At 34.8% G+C, this 22,856-nt stretch overlaps 2 protein-coding genes across 2 annotated transcripts; both read left to right on the top strand.

Moving 5' to 3' along the window:
- On the top strand, positions 319–8,570 carry LOC109722328 (aldehyde dehydrogenase family 2 member C4-like). Its single transcript, XM_020250352.1, has 9 exons — positions 319–589; positions 4,849–4,991; positions 5,121–5,504; positions 6,804–6,893; positions 7,014–7,187; positions 7,279–7,416; positions 7,556–7,693; positions 7,783–7,844; positions 8,133–8,570. The coding sequence occupies exons 1-9, from the start codon at positions 472–474 to the stop codon at positions 8,404–8,406; spliced, it is 1,521 nt and encodes a 506-aa protein (XP_020105941.1). The 5' UTR covers positions 319–471; the 3' UTR covers positions 8,407–8,570.
- Positions 14,459–22,741, top strand: LOC109721892 (aldehyde dehydrogenase family 2 member C4-like). Its single transcript, XM_020249702.1, has 9 exons — positions 14,459–14,758; positions 19,190–19,332; positions 19,788–20,171; positions 20,340–20,429; positions 20,555–20,728; positions 20,847–20,984; positions 21,454–21,591; positions 21,895–21,956; positions 22,286–22,741. Exons 1-9 carry the CDS (start codon positions 14,656–14,658, stop codon positions 22,557–22,559), a joined length of 1,506 nt encoding a protein of 501 aa, XP_020105291.1. The 5' UTR covers positions 14,459–14,655; the 3' UTR covers positions 22,560–22,741.

Raw genomic sequence — 22,856 nt, 5'->3', positions numbered from 1 at the left:
TTCTTTTCGGTTATAGGGCTAGCTCAACTCATTAATTTTTCCGTCTCCTAATTCTGAATCTTATAAAATAATAATTTATCAAATTTAACAATTTAAATTATTTTATAACGAATTGAAAAAATAGGACCAATTGGAGCCACAAAATTTAACAAAAATTTTAACTTAATCATAGTAAAAAACTGAAATAAAAGGTGTATATTTCAGAATCGCTTGTGTCGTGAGGGATCTCCATAGACTCCATTCATCATTAGATTTTTTTTAAAAAAATTCTTTTTAAATATATATATATGGCCTCATCACATGGTTCTCTACTTTACACAAAGAACAAGAGAATACACAGATCCACTTTGTACCAGCCTTTATCGACCAACGACTCTTTAACCTACACATACCCCCCTCGTCCTCTTTTCCCCCACTCTCTCTCTTTCTCTCTCTCTCTCTCTCTCTCTCTCTCTCTCTGAGAAATTAATCATGGCTACTAAAAATAAGATGAATGGAAACTCAGAGGATCATAGCTTCGAGGTTCCAGAAATAAAGATTAAGTATACCAAGCTCTTCATTAATGGCCACTTCGTAGACTCTGTTTCTGGTATGCTTCTCAACCTCTTTTCTCTCTCTCTCTTCTTTTCATATATAGCATTTTGTGTTATAGATCGATATATACTGTGGGTATATGTATTTTTGATTGATTTGTTTTAGATAATATGTTATCGAAACTAGATAGTACGTTTTCATAGTGGGGTGGGTTAAATCTCTTTCGTATTTTATCACATATTTTAACGCTATATATGAATCTTTATTATCCATCATATCCGCGCAGGAGTGTGAGAATTTTAATTAACATGCCACTTTATTCACCACATATATAGATTAGCATTTAATGTATTCAAGTATCCTTTACTTGTTTCCTCAGTGCCCATTGATTTTTTTTTTTTAAGAAAAGATTTAGATGGGCTTGTTGCAGGCATAATCATTAATTCCTCTTTGATTTTGTCACCTCTAGATAAATTCATGCCATTTTCACCTCCCAGTTAGTTGGATTCTTTTTCCCCAAAGTCTAAGATTGATTGGGTGCTAGTAAAATGGCAAAAGTGATTCCTTTATTTATTTATTTATTTATTTGCTAGTTAAATGGCCATTTGATTGGGTGAAATGATGGTCATTGAGTGCTTTAATTAATTCTACTAAGGTGAACGCCTTACGTTTTGGAGGGGGATAGAGTCATAGAGACCAACTAAAAGAGCCTAGCTACTTCCTCTTAAGATTAACCAAAAAATATATATTTATTTTTTAATATGTTTTTAAAAGCACAACATTTGCGTTCTCCAACTACTAGCTCTTTTTTGGGTGGCGATTGTTTCCAATATTTCATGTTTGTGTTTTGTAATGGTGAATTTTATTGGGTAGGTCAAGCATTTTTTTTATTTAGAGAGATAGGTAGCACGTTATCCGCTTCGCGCTATCCGCTTCGCGCTATCCGCTTCGTTTATTTTATTTAGAAATAAACTTAGCTAGAAATGTGAATCAACTAGGATTCGAATTTGGGTTTCGGATACTAACCACCAAATTCTTTGCCACTCGCTCTAGGGACGGTCGGTGTCAAGCAAATCTTTTGAAGCCATAATAAGATAGAAAAGATTACGACTATGGAATGCATACATTGGAAAGTATCCAAGTCCTATTAATTGAGGAACTGTACACAGTTGATAAGTAATTTTAGCCTGGACTATAAAATTCAAAATTGACTACTGCTTTAAGTATAAAATATGCATAAATGGAGCCTATTAGAATCATTAGAAATATCTTTCTCCTATACTACAGTTAGTAGTTAATTCTAGTGTAGACTACAAAAATAAATTAAAATTGATTGCTGCGCCTTTGAATATAGAATATGCATACGTAGGAGACTGAGAATTATTAGAAATGTCTTAATTTATCGTATAGTACGTACAGTTGATATATAGGTAATTTTAGTTTGAGCTATAAAATTCAAAATTCACTGCTGTTTTGAATATAAAATATGCGAGCCTATTAAAATCATTAAAAGAAAAAAGGCGCTTACCCTAGGAATTTGCTTCTAGAAGTTGCTCATAATTTTTGGTTGGCCACATGTTCCAACGCGAGTAATAATTTCCTAATTTCTTTACTTTAAGCATGAAAATATTCTAGGTAAAGTTGGTGTGATGGATGGGCCACACAAGTATATTAAATTTAGTTGGTGAAATAGAGTGTTATTAGTTGCACTATAATACGAATATACTACCATATATGTAGCATATGTCCATTTAAAAAGTCATACCACCATAGCAATGTATTACCAATCAAATATCTTTTTTTTTTAAAAATATTATAATTGTTTTTATAAATCATGATAGGATGAGTGTACCTTGGGAGTCAGTTGTGATTCATTGGTCATGTTACATAAAACTTGCAGTTGACACATTTTAGATTTTTTTTTTATTTTTATTTGAGCGCACTCAATTTGACCACACACTTACATTAAATTAAAATTTGCATGCTTCTTACTTAGGCCTTTTATAGATATTTCTTTTTCTTTTTTTTTTAACTCATGCAGATTTTTCAGAACTAGAGCAAATACACAGTAGTACACTAATGATTTCTTTCAATAGATCAAGAAGATTCTTTCATTATTCAGCTGATTTTTCTTAGTAGGAAAGAATCATCATATATTGTAGAATGCATATAACTGTGTCCTAGTTTCTAAATGCATTTTCCAACATCTATCTCTAGCTTTGAAGCTTTAAAAGACATAAAAAAAACATTTAAAAAACACTCGTAAATTGTTTCTTCTATGCTTGCGATCACTTGAGAATTAAGATATTTAAATTTAAGAAATATGAGTATAAAAATATATAAAATATCAGCACTTGTGATTGCCATTAGCGTACGTGTTCATGAAAATCCTCCAGTTTTATACAATACAATACCAAATTTGTCCCACAATACAATTTTAGTGGAAAATTGTCCTAATCTAGTTGGTGGATATACCCCCAAAAGAATATGACAAAAGTTGCTTAGTTGCGGATGTAAAAAATGAGCAAATTTAAAAAATTTAAAAAAAGAGGTTGTCACAGATGATGAGAGGTTTCGAGTACATCCAAGTTTCCTTTATTGTTACCATCACTTGCTCCAAATGATGCCAAGGGCCTGGGCTTATTGTACCTTTCATGACGTGGCTTCTAAAGTTTGCCTTTTTTTTTTTTTTTTTTTCTTTCTTTTTTAAGTAGCAATTGAGTGCTTCATCACTGCTAAAAAGAGAAAAAACTATACCACCCGTATGTTAGAAATCTAATTGAATTCGAACTTAAAATTTCTAACTTTATTCTCTCAAAAAAAAAAAAAATTCTAACTTTAATAGAATATATAATATTAAATAATATTAAATTATCAATTTTTTTTTTTTAAATTACTAAGCTGTTGGAAAAAATGGTATTTTTTAATATTTACAGAGTGGAGCTAGAATACTCCCAAAGGCACCAAATGAGTGGTGCTTTAGAGTTTTTAGCCCTTGGATGGAGAGATGTGAGGTTGAGATGATGATGGTAGATGGTGGTAGGTGGAATAGTGTTTGATCCAAGAAATATTAGTAATTATGGAGTGGATCCAATGGTTAGAAACTTAAAAGCATCAAATGATTGGTGCTTCTAAAAGTATTCTAGTTCAACTCATATTTACATTCAAACAATTGACACTACTCTGATAAGGTATAGTATGGGAGTATGATTGTTACTGCATTTCCATCACATCTTGGAAAATTAGATGGCCCACATTTTGGAAGGAACTGGAATGATGCATAGATATGCAATTAATGCACTAGGAAAAACAAAAGATGGTGTGGTCCCTAGCATCTTTGGCTAATACGATGAGGAAATAGTTGTGCGCTAGGAATTTTTTGATAAAAAGATTCATAGAATTGTTATGGTGGTGACCACATTCACGGAATTACCACAAACTTATTCATAAAATTGTTATAATGTACGCAATTTATAAATAAAAAAAAACAGTAGAGAGATGATGAGACGCGATTAAAATAATACGAAGAAACTTAATTAATTAGCGAGCCTCTTTTGTACATTTTTGGCAGAGATAGTCATCAACATATAAATAGGTAACAATTCTAGGCATATATTAACAACCCAATAAATTGACTAACAATGTAGCTAACACATATTTATCAGAAACTAAGCAAATGAAGAATTATTCTAAGTAACTAATTTTCTTACGAATAATTTGACCTTATCTTCAACAAGAATGATTTGTGTTTATATGGTAAACAAGATATTCCAGAGGTATATTTCTGGTTGTACTTAGTGCTTCTATGATAAACTTGATCATATTTAATAATTTACATAATAAATTTAGATCTTAATTATTAGATCCTTCATATTAAATTTGGGACGCAACTGATCTTTTAATCGCTGCATTTTTTTTTTTTTTTTTGGGGATTCTTGGTAGTTACCAACATATCATCTACGCATTAGAATAAATAGAACGAAAGAAATACCGTTCATGCGGCTGTTGTATAAATCTCTGTTATAACAATGCTCGATTATAAACGGCCGTCACACATGATATGGTATACATGATGTGAATAGTACATTCCTAGTTACACTGTGTATTAAATAAAAAAAAACATAATCAAATTCACTAATTTACATAGTAAATTTATCCATTAATATTACTTGGGCCGGGCCTGGCTTACACCTGTGCTTTTTTCATATTGGGTTGATCCATTTTAAACTTATTTTTAATTGGACCCATTTTTGGGCTGGTTCGGCCCATTAGTAAACCTCTTCATGCCGGGTGTTGTGTCATTCTCTGCTGCAGGGAAGACATTCGAGACGAGGGATCCGCGCACGGGCGAGGTGATTGCTAGAATCGCCGAAGGCGACAAGGAAGATGTGGACTTGGCGGTGAAGGCCGCTAGAGAGGCCTTCGATCATGGCAAGTGGCCACGCATGTCCGGCTACGTACGAACGCCTCCCCCCCTCTCTCTCTCTCTCTCTCTCTTCCTCTTTATATGTACTGAGAATGTACAGCTAGCAATGGGATTTCAGAAATGTAGAGGTTAATTAAGGGTACGTTTTATGAGCATGCAGGAGAGAGGACGGATCCTGATGAAGTACGCGGAGTTGATCGAGGAAAACGTGGAGGAGCTGGCGGCGCTGGACAGCGTGGACGCGGGGAAGCTGTTCGGGGCGGGGAAGCTGATCGACATCCCGAGCGCGTCGCACCTGCTGCGGTACTACGCGGGCGCGGCGGACAAGGTCCACGGGGAGACGCTGAAGATGTCGCGGGAGCTGCAGGGCTACACGCTGAAGGAGCCCGTCGGGGTGGCGGGGCTGATCATCCCCTGGAACTACCCCACCACCATGTTCTTCTTCAAGGCCGCCCCCGCCTTGGCCGCCGGCTGCACCCTCGTCGTCAAGCCCGCCGAGCAGACCCCCCTCTCCGCCCTCTTCTATGCCCGTCTCGCCAAACAGGTCCGGTCCGTCATTGACGTCCATCCATCGCCTTTATTTTTTTCATTATTTTTAGTGTTTTTTTTGGGCGAAAGTTATCACCGTATCCGTTTCGGGTTATACGAAGCAACTAGGCTTCAAACTTAGAGGTCGCGGATACCGACCATCGAGTTTTTTTTTTTTTTTACCGTTTACACCTATTCACCATCGGTATTAATTTCAGTGTTTTAAAATTCGAAACGCTTCGCAATAAACAATCACACTAGTTCGCTGGTCGAACCACTTAAGCCGGTCTGGCTTTGTGGCTTGAACCAAATCTATTTGGACACTGGGTCACAGTACAACCGATGATCCGAACGGCAGGTTCGACACGGATTTTAAAGCATCGTCATTTTACTATCCTATATTTGTTTTGTATGTTCTCTCCCAGTTGTTTTATACTAATATGTCACGTGGTATCAGAGTAGAGTAGTAAGTTCTAAGCTCGAATCCCACTAGTCCTAGTGCTAGTTAATTTGAGTTCATATTTTGGGCTTTTAAGTGTTCAAACGTCAGAAAAAAGTATTGAATATAAATATTGAAAACATCAGTAAAAGCGTATCATATGATGATACTTAAAATATAGAGTGAGTTAGACTTTACGTACTCTTGGACTGATGGAGAAATGACTTTCTGTCCTAATTGTTTGTAAGTTGGATGTGAAGTAAGACAAGCCAAAACTGTCTTAATGACGCTCAGACTTTTGCGCTTTTGTTATTTAAATAAAAAATTAGTGAAATTTAGTTGCAACCTGTTTGACGTATGAGAGCTAAAGTGACACAACTTAAAGTTTGAGGACTAAACTTGGACCATCGCAATAGTTTGAGACCAGTAGCTAGCTTCATGGATCTACTCTTTTGAATAGGTGAAATACGGCAGAGTTAATTTCTGTTCAGTCCTCAAGGTTTTGATAGTTTGCGGTTAGGCTCCTAAGATGTCTGTTTAATTGCAATCTCGGTCCTACGGTGGATGTTTTCGCATATTTACTATGTAACTACAATGTAAGCAATTTTTCAGGAACCAAGAAAAAAAAACAACAACAGCATTGGCTCTTCATTGAGCAATGTGATAGAATAAATCGTTCTGACTCATTATTTGAGCAGGTTAAGAGTGCCATAAAACATTAGCTTTACTTTTAAGTACTAACAAGTACTAAGAAACATGTCTTTTTTATGTACTGTTGCATAGCATCGAGCTGATCATGTTAGGTTCTCTATTATTCATTAATATTTGCTGTTCATAGCTTACGGTATGTTGTTATCAATGATTCCTTGCACACAGGCTGGGATTCCTGATGGAGTGCTCAATGTCATCACCGGCTTCGGCCCTACAGCTGGCGCCGCCGTTGCTTCTCACATGGACATCGACAAGGTAATAGTTTTTGAATTCTCGTATGTTTTTACTTCAATCTGAATATTACCAATACATGGAACTAATAAAAGTTAGGGTCTTCGGATATACTTTCTAATGACATCCTTCTATTGATTTTAGGTTAGTTTCACTGGCTCGACCGAAGTGGGCCGATTAGTTATGGAGGCTGCAGCAAAGAGCAACTTGAAGTCTGTCTCACTCGAATTAGGCGGTAAATCCCCGTTGATTATTTTCGACGATGCCAATGTCGATATGGCCGTTAATCTAGCCCGCATGGCCATTTTCACCAACAAGGTTCTTTTCTTACGATTCTTCCTAGTCGAATTGAAAATTAAGAAATAGTGAAAGAAAGGTTATTAACTTTTTGTTTTGGTGATAAATTAAGGGAGAAGTTTGTGTAGCGGGCTCTCGCGTTTATGTTCAAGAAGGGATCTACGACGAGTTTGTAAAGAAGGCGGCGGAGAGCGCGAAAAATTGGGTGGTTGGAGACCCCTTCAATCCTCGTGTTCAGCAGGGGCCTCAGGTAAATCACGAAGTTTAATCATATTGCAATTTGTTGTTTTAGAAGCAAAAAAAAGATGTTATAACTGTAACTCGTGTATGTAGCAAGTTCATGTAAACAATTTTTTTGGAAAGTTTTAACACACTTATAATAAATGTAGGTCGATAAGAAACAATTTGAGAGAGTTCTAAAGTACATCGAGAGCGGTACGAGAGAGGGAGCTACTTTACTTACCGGAGGGAAGCCCTGTGGTGATAAAGGATACTACATCGAACCAACAATTTTTATCGATGTCAAGGTGCTCTAGCATATTTAAGTCGCTGGATTTTGTTTCTTTTCTTGGTTAAGTAAATATTAGTTAAAGGCATCTTTAAATCTCTCTCACAGGATGATATGTCGATCGCACAAGATGAAATTTTTGGCCCCGTGATGTCTCTTATGAAGTTCAAGTAAGCTTAATTTTCAAAAGCATTCAAGAAATTTCCATATTTTGTCTCTTAATTGTTATAGTGCATATAAGTTTGTTTTACAAAGTACACATTCACTTGTACACAAAGTTAAAATATTGCAACTTAAAATTCAGTGGAAGAACGTGCTGAAACTAGTTACAGAGTTTGTGAAATTTCTTAAGTTAAACAATTAGTTAGTAGCAGTTAACAAAGTTTTAAAAAAAATGTTATGATAGTTAAGTTTTATATTCGGAATCTTAAATTAGTCCTTTTTTAATTTCTTTCTAGGACAATCGAAGAGGCGATACAAAAAGCGAACAATACAAGATTTGGATTAGCAGCTGGGATTGTGACCAAGGATCTGAACATAGCGAACAGGGTCTCAAGATCGATTCGTGCAGGTTCAATCTGGATAAACTGCTACTTTGCTTTCGACGCAGATTGTCCGTTCGGCGGCTATAAGATGAGCGGGTTCGGAAAGGACATGGGCTTGGATGCCCTCGACAAGTATCTCCACACGAAATCGGTCGTCACGCCCTTATATGATTCTCCGTGGCTTTAATGTAACTCTGCTAGAATGAAAACTATCCAACAGGTTAATTCTCCAAATAGATGAAGTAATCACTACACATCTTTGCCTATCTTTTATGCTATCTCATTGGGTGTTATGTACTTATGATTTGAGAACTCGTAAGAAATGAATAAGTGCAGTTCAATTCCTTTGTAGATTTGGTATTGATTACATGGTTTGAAGAGAGCATCTATTCAAATATGTGCCACAGGAGATTGCAAATTGCTCATGTTTCTTCTTGGCTTTGCAGAAAAAGATCGTGTCATATGCGTACTGTATAAGTACCACTTTATTATTATTGGTAGGACCTAGCTGTCTGACAAGATTATTTTGGGCGGCCAACATCGGCATTCGTGCTAGGAATGAATGTTTATTCTTTTTCTGTTGAAGGAAAACATCCAACTACTAGCAAGAAGAGGAAAAGAGATCACAGGGGATTCCCTTGACGCACGCCTCTTGTCATCTTCATTCACTTAGATAGCACTTGTCGGATCGTTGGTGCTAACAATTAATTCTAAAAGCTCGAGTCGATAGAAATACGCAACTAATTCACTTAAGGTGTACAGATACAGCGCCTACGGATTTTGATTGTGATTTAGCCCAATCAGCCTCACGCCACTTCGAACATGACTCGGCCCAACCTAAGCTCACGCCATTTCGAACGTGACTCGGCCCACTTGGCCTCCCGCCGCAAGACAGGATGCTAGCCAATTTAAGCCAACAGTGTTCCATTAATCAAGACTGCAATCTTCGTAATTTTGATGCACTTCTGTAACGATTCATCTCGCCAGCACTTATAACTCGTTGGGTCTAACTCACCGTCCCAAATACTTAAGCGCTCGGTTACTAATATTAAAGCCCCTAATTCTTTACTTTTCATCCGATGTAGAACTATTAGAGTGTTGTAAACTTTTCTGGTTTAAACCCTATCGTTCTCGTCGGATCCCATTCCCTAGCCCAAAATACTGGTCCGGGTGATCTGTCACCTGACTCACCTCCTAGCTGGAAGATATCTCTCTTAATCTCATCCAGGGAGGAAGTAGTTGACAACTAGTTTAGGATTAGTAATGACCCTTGTCTTGAAACGTTCACTCCAATCTTCCTTCACTAAAGCATGCTAGTGCATGGGTGTGAATAGTTTTTTGAACTTATCGTAAAAAAACTCTTTCTTATCTTCATATTTCACCGATTTTCGTCCCTCGTCTTCCAACAAACTAATTGTATTAGTACGTTTTTTTCCGTTTCCTACCACATGCAAAAAAAAAAAAAAAAAAAAAAAAAAAAAAAAATTATGTTGCTACCTGGATAAGTTGACACTGTTCCTCCATGATGTCCATATATCTTCTGGATTTTCCTTGATAATTAATACTCTGTTTTTCTAATGTTTTAGAATTTGGCAGAGCACCTCCTTCATCTTCTTGCGACAATGTCTGAATTTGGCCGTGAATGTGAAGACTGCTGAAGCCTTGATAGGTACTACTTCATGCCAGCAATGTCTGAATCTGTTTGTGAGTAAATCTTCTCGCAAAAAAAAACCAGATTTCTTCGAGTCAGAAAAATCCGATTTGTTGAAAATGCTAGCTCTAATTCTCACTATCGGTTGATTCGATATTTATTCTGAGTTCTAAACATGAAAGCAATGGATAAATTCTCATTCACCAAACAAGTAAACTACATAATTTTTTGTGGCTCTTATTTAACTATTTCTTTCCTTCTATCAAACATCACCAAGCTCATTATCTTATGATGCACGTTTATGCGTATCTACTAAAGAAAAACAAACAAGAAAGGGAGGGAAAACAAAAAAAAGATTACATCGACCACAGTATGCTGGATCGGAATTTGCTGTACTAAACAAAATCCCTTAGTTTATTAGAGCAACTGTGAATATCCTAGGCAAAACACTCATGCGTGGTTGCTTTCAAATGAGAGCATCTGATTGCAATATAAAAGTTTGGTTTACATGTTTCTTTCCTCATCAAAACAGGAGCTAATTAGTAGGTTAATAACAAAAAATGAAGTTGCTATCAGGTCCACACTGCAGCTGTCGAGTGGGCTCAGTTGATTGGAAGTATTGATCTGATAACAGACGGTTCAGGGAAAATCTTAACACTTTTATTCACATACATGACTGGAATAAAAAATCTGCAAATACGTGATTAAAATGAGTACTGTATTACGCAATCACTAAAAATCTTAACACTTTCTATTCACATACACAGCTAGAATAAGGGAGGCACAAATATGTGATTAAAATGAGTACTGTATTACGTAATCACTATTATTTTTGTGGTAAAATAATAAGATTGACAAAAGTAAGATATAGGCATGGACCGAATTGAACCAAACTGACAAAATTTGGTTGGTTCGGTTCAGTTTATTTGGTTTTTGTAAAATATTTTAATTTAGTTTAAATTTTTGTAAATTACTAAAAGTAATATACAATCATGATTAGTTTTATGTTAAAAATTATTAATTTAAGATAAATAATAATTAATATCTCTAGTTATTTAATTATTATTTAAAATTAGACTACTATATATTGAGTTACTAAAATTTTAGTTTATTTGGTTTATTTGATTCTTTTTTGTTTTTAACTTTGAAACTAAACTGAATCATATTATACATAAAATTGAGCCGAATCCAATTGACTTTGTTTGATTCGATTTGGTAATTCGGTTTGACCTGAATAATACTTTTTCCTAGCTGTGAGGATTTAAATGGAAGAAGATAAATTAATGCAGCATATTTAATAAGTACTTGTTCCATTACAATTAATCAGAGTGACAACTCTAACTTGAGACCGATCGTTCATAGAGTAAGTGGCAAAGGGCTAGGTGGTTGCTGGTTGGTATCCGAGATCCCAAGTTCGAATCCTACCTGATTCACATTTTCAACTAAATTTATTTCTAAATAAAATAAAATAAACAAAACGGATAGCATGCTAACTATTTCTTAAAAAAAAAAAAAAAAGACAACTCCAACTTGAGCTTGTTTTGGTTTCCAAAGCATGCATCATGTCAAAAACGTTCGAGATGTTTTTTTTTTTTTTTTGTTTTTTTGTGCTTTTTTACTCACATGTAGATCTCAACTTATGTGTCTAATAATGATCATTTATTACTTAAATAACAAAAAGTTTCATGGTTATCAACTGATATTAAATTTAATTAAACTTAGTTACTTCATTTTTTTTTTCAACTAAATTTATTTATTTATTTTTAATAAACGAAGTAGAAAGAAAAAAAAAATCAAAATGTGATGAGACGAAAATTTTTTAATTCCAAAATCAACAAAGATTAATAATAGCGAGAAACTTCATTTCCAATTTCTAAGTCAACATACCAAATAGAAACAAAATATATTACTACAAAGAAACTAAGGTACACTCACATGCCGCCATTGTTGCCCAAAAGGAATGGACTTTCACAAAATGAAAATTATTGTTGTCGTGGAAATTAAAAGAAGTGGTACTGCTAACCAAATTATATTACACCAAGTAATAAACTTTTATAAAAGGCTAAATTACGAAAAATTTCTCAATCAATATTCATTTTTTTATTTTCCCTTTCTGTCATTTAAAAATCTATATTTTGCTTTCTTAAAAAATAAAAATTATTTACTTTGACTCCTACCGTCAATATTCCGTTATGGTTCTGTTTATATCCTATTTTTTATACCTAAAATACCTTTGAAACCTCCCTCCTTTCTCGTCCTCAGCCGCGCCGTTTCGCCCTGGTCCATCTCTCTCTCTCCATACCCACACACACGCCCTCGCCCGTCTCCGCTGCCTCACCCTTGCCCTCACCTATCTCTCTGTCCATTCCCACTTCGTAAAAGATGATGAGTAATTTGGTCATTTTGTCACAGCGTACTCTTTGTAAAATTTTTTTTATTTTTTAAAAAAGTAAAGTATAGATTTTTGAATGGCAGGGAGGGAAAATGAAAAAACGGATATTTACAGAAAATTTTCTGTAATTTAGCCTTTATTAACAATTTTTTAAGGGGTTCATATTCTTTATTAACAATTTTTTTTAACAAGAAATTAGAGTATGAACTCCCACATCCAAACAACTGAGGGTGGTTTCATATCATTAACTTTTTTTATTTTTTTATTTTTTTTATGAATTTAGATGGGGACTTCATAATGGAAGCGTAAATTTAAACGGCCAGCTCAGATATAATCCAAAAAAAAATCTCTTACAATATTATATATCTATATAAAAACCAAGTTGGCTAATTTTTATTCAATATTTTTTAACATTAATCTCTGATCTTATAATTACAAGTTAACAAGTTTCCCAATATATAAAAAACAAACATTGCGCAAACGAGTAGTACACTCGCTATTGGGTACATCAAGCTCCGTTAATTAATCCTTAAATGGAATTAATACACCTTATAAGATATTGCCAATTTGTATCATTAAATTATTCGATTTTTAATTACAAATTGACCTAAATATTACTTAATACGTGCGCCAATGTTTGTATTATATATATATACATATATGGCTAAATTACAGATAACCGCTATGTCAATATCCGCTTTTTCACTTTTTTTCTCTGTCATTTAAAAACCTACACTTTGTCTCCTTGAAAAATGAGAACTGTTTACAGGGGGTACACCGTGACAAAATGACCAAAATGCCCTCACCATCTTCGTCTCCTCCCCCAACCTCGCTCAGCCATCGCCCCTCCTATTCCGTTTTTCGCGTCTCGCTCAACCGCAGCTCCCACTCCATTTTCCTCCTGCTCCCCCGCTCTTCCTGCACTCGTGTTGCCCCCCCCCCCCATTTTGGCGAGAATAGGGAGGAGATCGGAGTGGGCATAGATGGAGAGGCATGCGAGGGCGAGCGGTGGAGAAAGGTGAAGGGGATGTGGGCGAGGGCGAAAACGAGGGCGAGGCAGTGGGGGAGGGCGAGACGGCAAGGCGGCGGCGAGGCGGAAGGAGGAAAGCAACATAGAAGAGGGCGGAGGGATATTTTAGGCATAAAAAAATATTTTTTAACGGAATCCTAATGAATCACTAACGGTAGAGGGTGAAGTGCACATTTCTCATTTTTCAATGAGTCAAAGTGTAGGTTTTTAAATGACAGGAGGGGAAAGTGAAAAAGCGGGTATTGACAGAAAAATTTTATGCAATTTAGCCAACACTTTATTATGTTGTTGTGAACAATAGTTTGTTTGTTTGGGAGTGCTTTTCCGTTCATAGTACAGCTAGGATTATGAAGTTCTCTCACAGCTCAATTCAACTGTACAAAGTCTACTTAAACAATTGAACTTGCGCCTGTTGATCAATCCAATTAATTAACTAATTAAATATAAACTATTTGAGATAAAAATAAGCTTATAAATTGTAATTTTAAATTTTTCTCATTCATAAATGACTCACACGGATCATTCCGTCCAAAACCATATGCATTATTATGAGGTTCGATTTAGAAGAGGAGAAATGTAATTAATAATCTTCAGCATCCCGATGACGCGGTTGGTGGTCGAGAAGAAGAGAGAAGAATATATAAGTCAATTATGAATAAGGACAAGTTTTAATTTCCAAAATTTTATCTGAATTTTTATCTCAAATAGTTTATATTTAATTAGTTAGTTAATTGGATTGTTTGACCGGCTCAAGTTTGTTTAAGTAGACTTTGTAGAGTTTAATTGACTTGTGATTATTTTAATGAGAGAGACTTTACAACCCTAGCTGTACGCCTGCACGAGGAATGGAAAAGCACTTCCCAACAAATAAAGAACTGTTCACTATATAATAAAATATTTTTCTTATCCAATAATACGCAATCTAGCTATACCGTGCGTACATACTAGCCAAAATTTCTACTTAATTATAGTTTATTTCTCCAGTAGTACTCTACTTTTATATTTCTTGAATCAGGGCTTTTTTTTTTTTCAGTGAGTCTTAGATTTCCAGAAAATNTTTATTACTGCACGGTATATATATATGATTGCGAGATTAAGTGTGTTGACCATTCAAGCGATTCCTGAGGAAAATAAAATATTAATAAATTACTTAGACAAACAATAAGAAAAAAGGGAAAAACAAAGAAGGAAAAATTTGTTTGCACCCAAAAAAAAAACTCCATAAAAGGCCATGTAATCCACCGCTTTCTCCTTCATGCATAAAAGAGATAGAGGTAGAGAGAAGGGGATCGAGGGGATAACCTTTTGAGAATAAAGTAGGGGTGTAATAACTTTATCCGGGCTCTTTATTGATCTCCTCTCCATGGCTAACCATAGCAAAGGGAACTCAAAGGGGAGCTTCGAGTTACCGGAGATTAAGTTCACCAAGCACTTCATCAATGGCCAATTCGTTGACTCCATCTCCGGTACGTGTTTTTGATACTCGTAATTTATATGTATATTTCTGTATGAAAGAAAAAGACTCAAAAATAATCATAACATCCTCACTCACGTGCATATATATATATATATATATATATATATATGCATTAATGGAAAACTGTTTAAGAATAGTGAACAGACAATATGAATTTATGATAATAAACTGATGCAGCCAATTTAGTGTTGAAGTTTTTAAAAAGGTATAATTCAATCAAGTTGGACCGAAAAGTTTAATTAAGTTTGATAATCAGAGTGAAAATTCTTTAAACACATATAATTTTTTGCTCGTATATCTGCTTTCAATGTGCCACTCTAATTTGGAATTGGTTTTTCGTGTATGTAGGAATTAGTTCATTAATAATATTTAAACCCCACTTTTAGAGTTGATAATGATATTTTTTTTCTCTTATCAAACTCATTTTATCCTTGTGTTTCTTTCCCCTAAACGCGATTGAGGCCTGCATCGTACATGTTTTGTTTTTCCGTTCATGAAGTTGGTTCCGTGGAGGATCAAGGTCCAGATGATCACCCTGCATCATAACCATACATTTTGGTTGAATCATTAATTAAGACATAACAGTTTCATTAAATTAATATGAGTTAAGGATGAATTTTAATACTTTAGAGAAGGACGTAAGGATTTTGTGAATGAGAAATTGTTAGAAGAATTTTACTCTTAATTCATGTAATTTGTTCCTCTAATTAGATTGTTTTTTTTTTTTTTTTTTTTTGAGAGAAGGTAGCATGCTACCGTTTCATTCATTTAGAGAGTGAACTCAGCTACAGGATGAGACAACCAGGTCTCGGATGGACATGTAAAAAAAAAAAAAAAAAAAAAAAAAAACTAGTTAATACAGAACTGCTCCCAGTGCTCTGTGAGAGATCTGATCTTGGCTAGTAGAAACTGCGGTGTGTGTTTCTCTAATTAGATTGTTGTTTTCTTTGTTGCCATGGTTTTCACTTAATTCTTGTAATTTAAATTAGTAACTTCAATGTATTATCAACACAAAAAAGTTTGCTCAATTGATAATTGTATATATTATCAATAAGTTAACATATCAAATAATATCTTAATCCTAACATAATGTAAACACTTTCTTATAAATGTACTCTAGCTCTTGGTTTTTTTTGGGTAGGTGAACTTATTTTATATAACATGCATGCTTTATTGCTTGATAATTAAGAATCGTTTGTACTTGCACATTATAATACAATATACCTGTCAACAAGATGTGCTGGGGAACTAATTTACGTAACACCTTGCAGTTTCTAATGTTCTTTTAACATGCAAAAATTTAAATAAAATTCTTTAATTTGTAAGAGAGGGACCACAAGTATTTAGTGTTGATTTTGATCACCAAATTGACCAGGAACTTAAGGACAAATTACTTATTCTAATTGAAATTTACCGCCTCAATGTCTATACAAAAGATTACGTATGTAATTAAGACTTTTAGACTACATATATATATATAGGAAAAAAGTGGTTAAGGCAAACTAGCTAGGGGGAGTAAGAGTTAATAAAGTTTAAAACTCCCATTTTGACCAAATATTAGAGACCACCTACTAATTATACTCCAGTTGGATAGGCTTTGTGTGTTTGAATGGGTAACAAACACTATATAGGTTTTAAAGTATGGCGAAAGGCCGTTTTGGGACCTATTATATATTCTCGAGTGTAGTACTGTTTAATAAAGTAGTTTCCAAAAGTGTTATTAGGAAAGAAAAATTGTTATATTTAATTTCTCTTTAATAGCTCTTTATATTATAGAAAAGCTTCAATTCAAGCTTTTTTCTTTTTGGTTCTCAGTGTTATATATTTTTGCTCTTGTTAATTATCTGATGTGAAGCTGTTCATATATAAATTAACTCTCAATAGTAGGTACTTTTTTAATTGTTGGATACAAAAGTATGCCCAAAAACTGGCTCTTACACCTTTTTGGGATGAGCTTTTGTTTTTTTTTTTTTTAGAAAAATGTAGTATGTTATCCGCTTTATTTGTTGAAATGATGAACTGAGCTACAGAAGCAACGTAGGCCTTGATGGTTAAAAAAAGAAAAAAAAAAAAGAGATTGAAGGTTTAGATAGTCATGGATGCTGTATAGATTTTTATATGTATAGACTATTGAAAAATTATGTGAGTTGAAGGTCTTACTTTTCACACATGAGTGCTGAATAAGCAGGTGATGCAACCAAAGAAAGCCATGTGAGGATTATGATAAATTATTTTAGCACAGCTAAGGTAGCATATTATTTTTTTAGGTATATCTTAAGCCAAAAGAGTCAATAATTTGCCACATATAGTTCTTCATTTCTCGTCCCTAATTATATAAGGACATTTGTTATTTGAACAGCTTTATTTTAAAAAGTAAGATAAAATGTTTGTAAAAAGAATCTGAAGTTTTTGTCACAATGGAAAGATGCTCTTCTTGGCCGAAAGAAGTCTCAGGTCTAAATATCTTTTTGGAAGTTTTAGATTCGGCATTAGTGTCATTTTTTTGAGAGAAAGATAGTAGGCTATTCGTTTCATTTATTTCTTTCAGAAATAAACTTAGCTGGAAATATAAATCAATTAGAATTCAAACTTGGGATCCCGAAATCAAGTACTTTGCCACTTGCACTAGAGTACAGTTGGTGGCTAATTAAGTGTGTCATTATTATACAATTATCGTAATTGATGATGCCATGTAACATGACGATAAAGTAGAAACTTTGATATATTCCACTTTTCTTTCGCTTTCTTACAGGAAAAGTTAGGACAAAAGGTGTCATTACATAATGGCCGAAAATTTGAGCTCTATATGTGTATAAATTTTCAGTTTGTCAAAAAAATTTGGTAAATTTTAGTTTGAATACTTCGAGAAAAACTATAACAAGACGCCTCTTTTGCTTTCCTAAGTGGATGAAATATATATCCTTAGTAATTTATGGCTCGGCTCATGAATGAAATAAATCATCAAAATTTGTATGGTTATTCAACTAATTAATATTCTTAGCATTCATGTAGAGAAAACTTTAATAATAATTTTATCTACCACAAAAAAGTACATGACCCATTTTCAATTCGCATATGAAATTAAAAATGTTACCATGGGCCAAATTACATTTAATAGATCAGGATTAATTATAGCACCTGCCCCCGGCCTATACATAGAAGTATAGCTAGGGCTGGCAAACGAGCGAGCCGGCTCGCGTTCGACTCGTGTTCGGCTCGATATTCGGCTCGCTCGAGCTCGACTCGAAATTAAATGAGCCGAGCTTGAACAAAATAAAAGGCTCGAAATTCATTTCAAGCCGAGCTTGAGCCTAGATTTAGGCTCGAAATTAATTTCAAGCCGAATTTGAGCTGACATAAGCTCGCTCGAGCTCGGCTCGTTTCCACCCCTAAGTATAGCTCATGTCCTTTTCAATATATCTCTCCATCTTTTCCCACCAATCACAACGTAGAAAAATTTCAACACCTACAATTGTTTCGATCCATCAACCGTGTGTTGTTATTATTATTTTATTATCTACACTATTTTGCGTACCCATATTATTGCTTGGTAAATAGTTCATGAAAAGGCCATCTTTTTTAAGGTTTCAAATTGAACATCACACTAGTCAATAACTAGATTTTTCTTTTTTTGCTATTTTCTTTTTTTGTTTTTGTTTTTTTTTTTTTGTAGCCATTTGGGGTTTGCACTACGAACCTAACCCTAAACTTAAGGCAAAGAATCAAGGGAGAAAGAGAAATGCTGGATTTGTATGTCGACATGTTGACTTTTTCACATAGGACAATTACATTGTAATGTATTTTTTGTCTTTCTTAAAAACCTATACAATATTTGGTAATAACAAAGTTGTATTGGTACATAGTGATTGGATATAATAAATTTGATTAAATTCAATTAATAAATAATGACCGAATAAACTTGTATGGGTAAGTACTGATCTGATACAATGAATATGGTTGAATTTAGTTAATGGCTAATATGACTGAATAAATCTTAATCATAACTTATGAAAGATCGTGACCACATGGCACCCATCAATATTTCTCATCAAATATTGATAGCCACCAAATAAACCATGAAACCGACCCAAATTTCATGGATCATGAATTAATTGTTCTAATACTCATGTATAATGTAGCTTTATGCACATTGATTTTCGGAAAGTGATATTGATTTACTCATGCTTAATAGAGAGAGATCATTAATTTATGGTATCTCATCAAATTAAATTAATAAACAATCACCTTATTTAATGAATCTATTTGCTTATATCAAAATCATTTAAATAATAATGACCATATGTAATGATGTTGGCATCAGCTTATTCCCTCTCAGCATTTTCACGCATTGAATTGAGTTCTTTTTTTTTTTTTTTGTTATTAACAACTTTGAATTTGATATGGAATGGGGATTAAACAGGCAAAACATTCGAGACGAGGGACCCGCGTAACGGGGAGGTGATCGCGCACATCGCCGAGGGGCACAAAGAAGACATCGACTTGGCCGTGAAGGCCGCCAGAGAAGCGTTCGACCATGGCAAATGGCCCCGCATGTCCGGATACGTACGATCTCTTTCGCTTCTGACTGTCTCAACTCTCAACCTATTTTTATCTTAAAATAAAATTCATAATTTTTTTTTTTGTTCGCCAAACAATAGTAACTAAATACAACTGCTTTCTAAAGTAAATGTAAGCTGTTCAAAAAAATAAGCAAAACATACACACCACGAATTAGGACTAATATCAGAATGTAGTCTTTCCACGGGCACGATTTAAGCCCACTGTATGTGCTGGGCCTGGATTTCGGCCCATTTATTTCTTTTTTTGTCAAAATGTATAGGCTGAAAATGGCAATTCTATATTCGTTAAGGATTTAAAATCTATGTTTCACGGCAAATGAGAAATTTGATAGATTTTGATGAACAAATGCGCTATTTCACTACTATGTAGAGATATACATAGATTCGTTACAAATTGGTGCGTGATTTGAATATTTTGGCGCCAATGAACATGCACAGGAGAGGGGGAGGATCATGTCGAAATTCGCGGACCTGATCGAGGAGCACATCGAGGAACTGGCGGCGCTGGACGGCGTGGATGGCGGGAAGCTGTTCACGATCGGCAAGATCATGGACATCCCCGGCTGCATCCACATGCTGCGGTACTACGCGGGCGCGGCCGACAAGATACACGGCGAGACGCTGAAGATTGCGGGGGAGTACCAGGGGCACACCCTAAAGGAGCCGATCGGCGTCGCCGGGATCATCATACCGTGGAATTTCCCGAGCACCTTGTTCTTCGTCAAGGTCAGCCCCGCCCTCGCCGCCGGCTGCACCATGGTCGTCAAGCCCGCCGAGCAGACCCCGCTCTCTGCGCTCTTCTATGCACATCTGGCTAAGCAGGTCTGTTCGTCCTGCTACTGTTTAACTTAGGTTTATGTACTTTTCACTTAAACACTGTACTCCGTGAACCTTCATAGATGTGTAATGCGAAAAATTATACTTTTATAGATGAAAATTTGCGCGTCAAATACACGAACTTTTATTTATTTATTTATTGGTTAATTTTAGGCTGGGATTCCTGATGGAGTGATCAACGTGGTAAATGGGTTCGGGTCAGAAGCGGGAGCTGCTCTTGCATCTCACATGGATGTAGACAAGGTTATTTTCTAAGATCCGCTAATATATATTTGTAATTTTTGTAAATTATTTTCGAAATTTTTTCATTATTATTATGGTATAAAAATATCTTTGAGTTTTTTTTTTTATTTTTTATTTTTTTATAGATAGCGTTTACGGGATCTCCCGAAGTAGGGCGTTTAATTATGAAGGCGTCCGCAGAGAGCAATTTGAAAACCGTCTCACTCGAGCTCGGTGGGAAATCGCCTCTCATTATTTTCGACGATGCTGACGTGGACATGGCCGTTAATCTCGCGCGCATGGCCATTTTCTTCAACAAGGTTTTTTTTTTTCCTTTTCTTTTTTTTTCTTTGGATAGTAAAATTTGAGTATTAATTTGGAGTTTAAATGAAATAAGCTAGAATATGAAGGACTTTTTTGAAAAAAAAAATTATTTAGGGAGAGATTTGTGTGGCTGGATCGCGTGTTTATGTTCAAGAGGGGATTTATGATGAATTCGTTAAGAAAGCCGCAGAAGCTGCGAAAAGTTGGGTGGTTGGAGACCCTTTCGATCCCACCGTTCAACAAGGTCCTCAGGTAATTTTATTTTCTTTAAGGTACAAAGATGTAAATATGAGTAAACTATGTGGAACGTTTCTGATACTAATTTGATATTGCACCTTAGTCGCTGTACTTTTTACGCAAACACTTTAGTCCCCTGTACATCAAAATAATATAATTTTTCGTAATAAATAATGATCGTCCTTTTAGCGTAAATGGTTTACTTTGAATGAAGTGAGATGCTATTTTATGATACAAGTTTGAAACGAAAATTGCAATGTGTATGAGAATTTAGGGACTAGAGCAATGAAGTGAGAAGTATATAAATCGAAATATCACTTATTAGGGATAGTGTTGGAACCATCCATGCATTTTACCTTACAATTATAGATATCAAATTTAAAAGAACATACACCAAAATTTTCCTCCATATGATGTCTCATTTTTCGAGTATTTTTTTTAATATTTTTAATAATTTCTGTGTGTTTTTTCGGTTGTTTTTAAGGTTGATAAGAAGCAATTTGAAAGAGTTCTTAAATACATTGAACATGGGAAAACAGAGGGTGCCACATTATTGACAGGGGGAAAGCCCTATGGTGAAACAGGATACTATATTGAGCCCACCATTTTCACTGATGTTAAGGTAATTATATTCAAAGTTCAATAACACTTCACTTTGTTCGATCTACATTGTATATTCCCTATCTTAATTTATGTCTCTTTATGCAAATGATATATATATATATATATATATATATATATTATTCGAAATTTTTTGTGAAAGTGTGAAACTGCATATTACGGGTTTTAGTAAAACCCACAAATAATCAAATATTCTCGTACCTAATTAACACAACTTAATAAAGAAAGTTGTGCTATTTAAAAGAAGTCAATTTTTTACATTTTCCGACTGAATGCTTAACAAGTCTGTTATACTATTTGCCAGGAGAATATGCTGATTGCGCAAGATGAAATATTTGGTCCAGTGATGTCCCTTATGAAATTCAAGTAAGTTTTTTCTTACTCTATTTAAAAAAATTACCTGATTTTTACCAGTAAAAACTTATTTTTACTAGCTAAACTAATGTTTTAAAATGAGTATCAGAAGTTTGAAATTTTAATTTTACTATCTTAGTGAAATATTTTGTACTCTAACAAACATATTATTTTAGTCGACGAAATTACCTATGAAATCAGAACTAACGACTTAAAATCTGATACCCATTTCAAAATATGTTTTAAAAGCCAGGTGAAGTTATGTTGGTGTTCAAACATGTAGTTTCATTCATGAAATAGTTTGCTAATTTTTTTTTTTTAATCTCTTTTTCGCTTTCCAGGACCGTTGAGGAAGCCATAGAGCGAGCCAACTGCACCAGGTACGGCCTAGCGGCCGGAATCGTGACTAAGGACCTGAACATAGCCAACTGGGTCGCGAGATCGGTTCGCGCCGGAACGATTTGGATCAACTGCTACTTTGCGTTCGACCCCGATTGTCCGTTCGGCGGATACAAGATGAGCGGCTTCGGAAGGGATCAAGGACTGCACGCGATCGAAAAATACCTGCAAGTTAAATCTGTGATCACTCCTCTCATCAATTCACCTTGGCTGTGAGTTTAATGCAAGTTTGATGTTCTTACCATCTATACGGTTTTAACTTTGTGAATGGGTTTTTACGTAACAATGAATAAAAACTGTGTATTTTGGGATGGTTGGTATGATTATGGTGCTAGATGCTTGTGAACTCTATTTGGTGGCTAGTATTGGATTTATTAATAGTTTATAGTATGATGCAATTAGGAGCTGTTTGATTTGGTGTAATTATAAATGCAGTATAGTTGAAAATGCATACAGTTGAAAATACAGTAATTGCAACTACAAATTTTTTATTTGGTTAGACGTAGTAGAAAA

Source organism: Ananas comosus, linkage group 16 (assembly GCF_001540865.1).
Source record: "Ananas comosus cultivar F153 linkage group 16, ASM154086v1, whole genome shotgun sequence".
Lineage (NCBI taxonomy): Eukaryota > Viridiplantae > Streptophyta > Magnoliopsida > Poales > Bromeliaceae > Ananas > Ananas comosus.
The sequence above is the reverse complement of the archived record's forward strand: the minus strand, read 5'-3'. Positions and strand labels throughout refer to the sequence as shown.

Excerpts from the sequence above, each read along its gene's own strand:
- LOC109722328 (XM_020250352.1), top strand. The coding sequence starts at position 472 with ATGGCTACTAAAAATAAGATGAATGGAAACTCAGAGGATCATAGCTTC. Across the intron at positions 590-4,848 it reads CTTCGTAGACTCTGTTTCTG|GGAAGACATTCGAGACGAGG; the intron begins GTATGCTTCTCA and ends TCTCTGCTGCAG. Across the intron at positions 4,992-5,120 it reads GGCCACGCATGTCCGGCTAC|GAGAGAGGACGGATCCTGAT; the intron begins GTACGAACGCCT and ends ATGAGCATGCAG.
- LOC109721892 (XM_020249702.1), top strand. The coding sequence starts at position 14,656 with ATGGCTAACCATAGCAAAGGGAACTCAAAGGGGAGCTTCGAGTTACCG. Across the intron at positions 19,333-19,787 it reads GGCCCCGCATGTCCGGATAC|GAGAGGGGGAGGATCATGTC; the intron begins GTACGATCTCTT and ends GAACATGCACAG. Across the intron at positions 20,985-21,453 it reads CCGTTCAACAAGGTCCTCAG|GTTGATAAGAAGCAATTTGA; the intron begins GTAATTTTATTT and ends GTTGTTTTTAAG.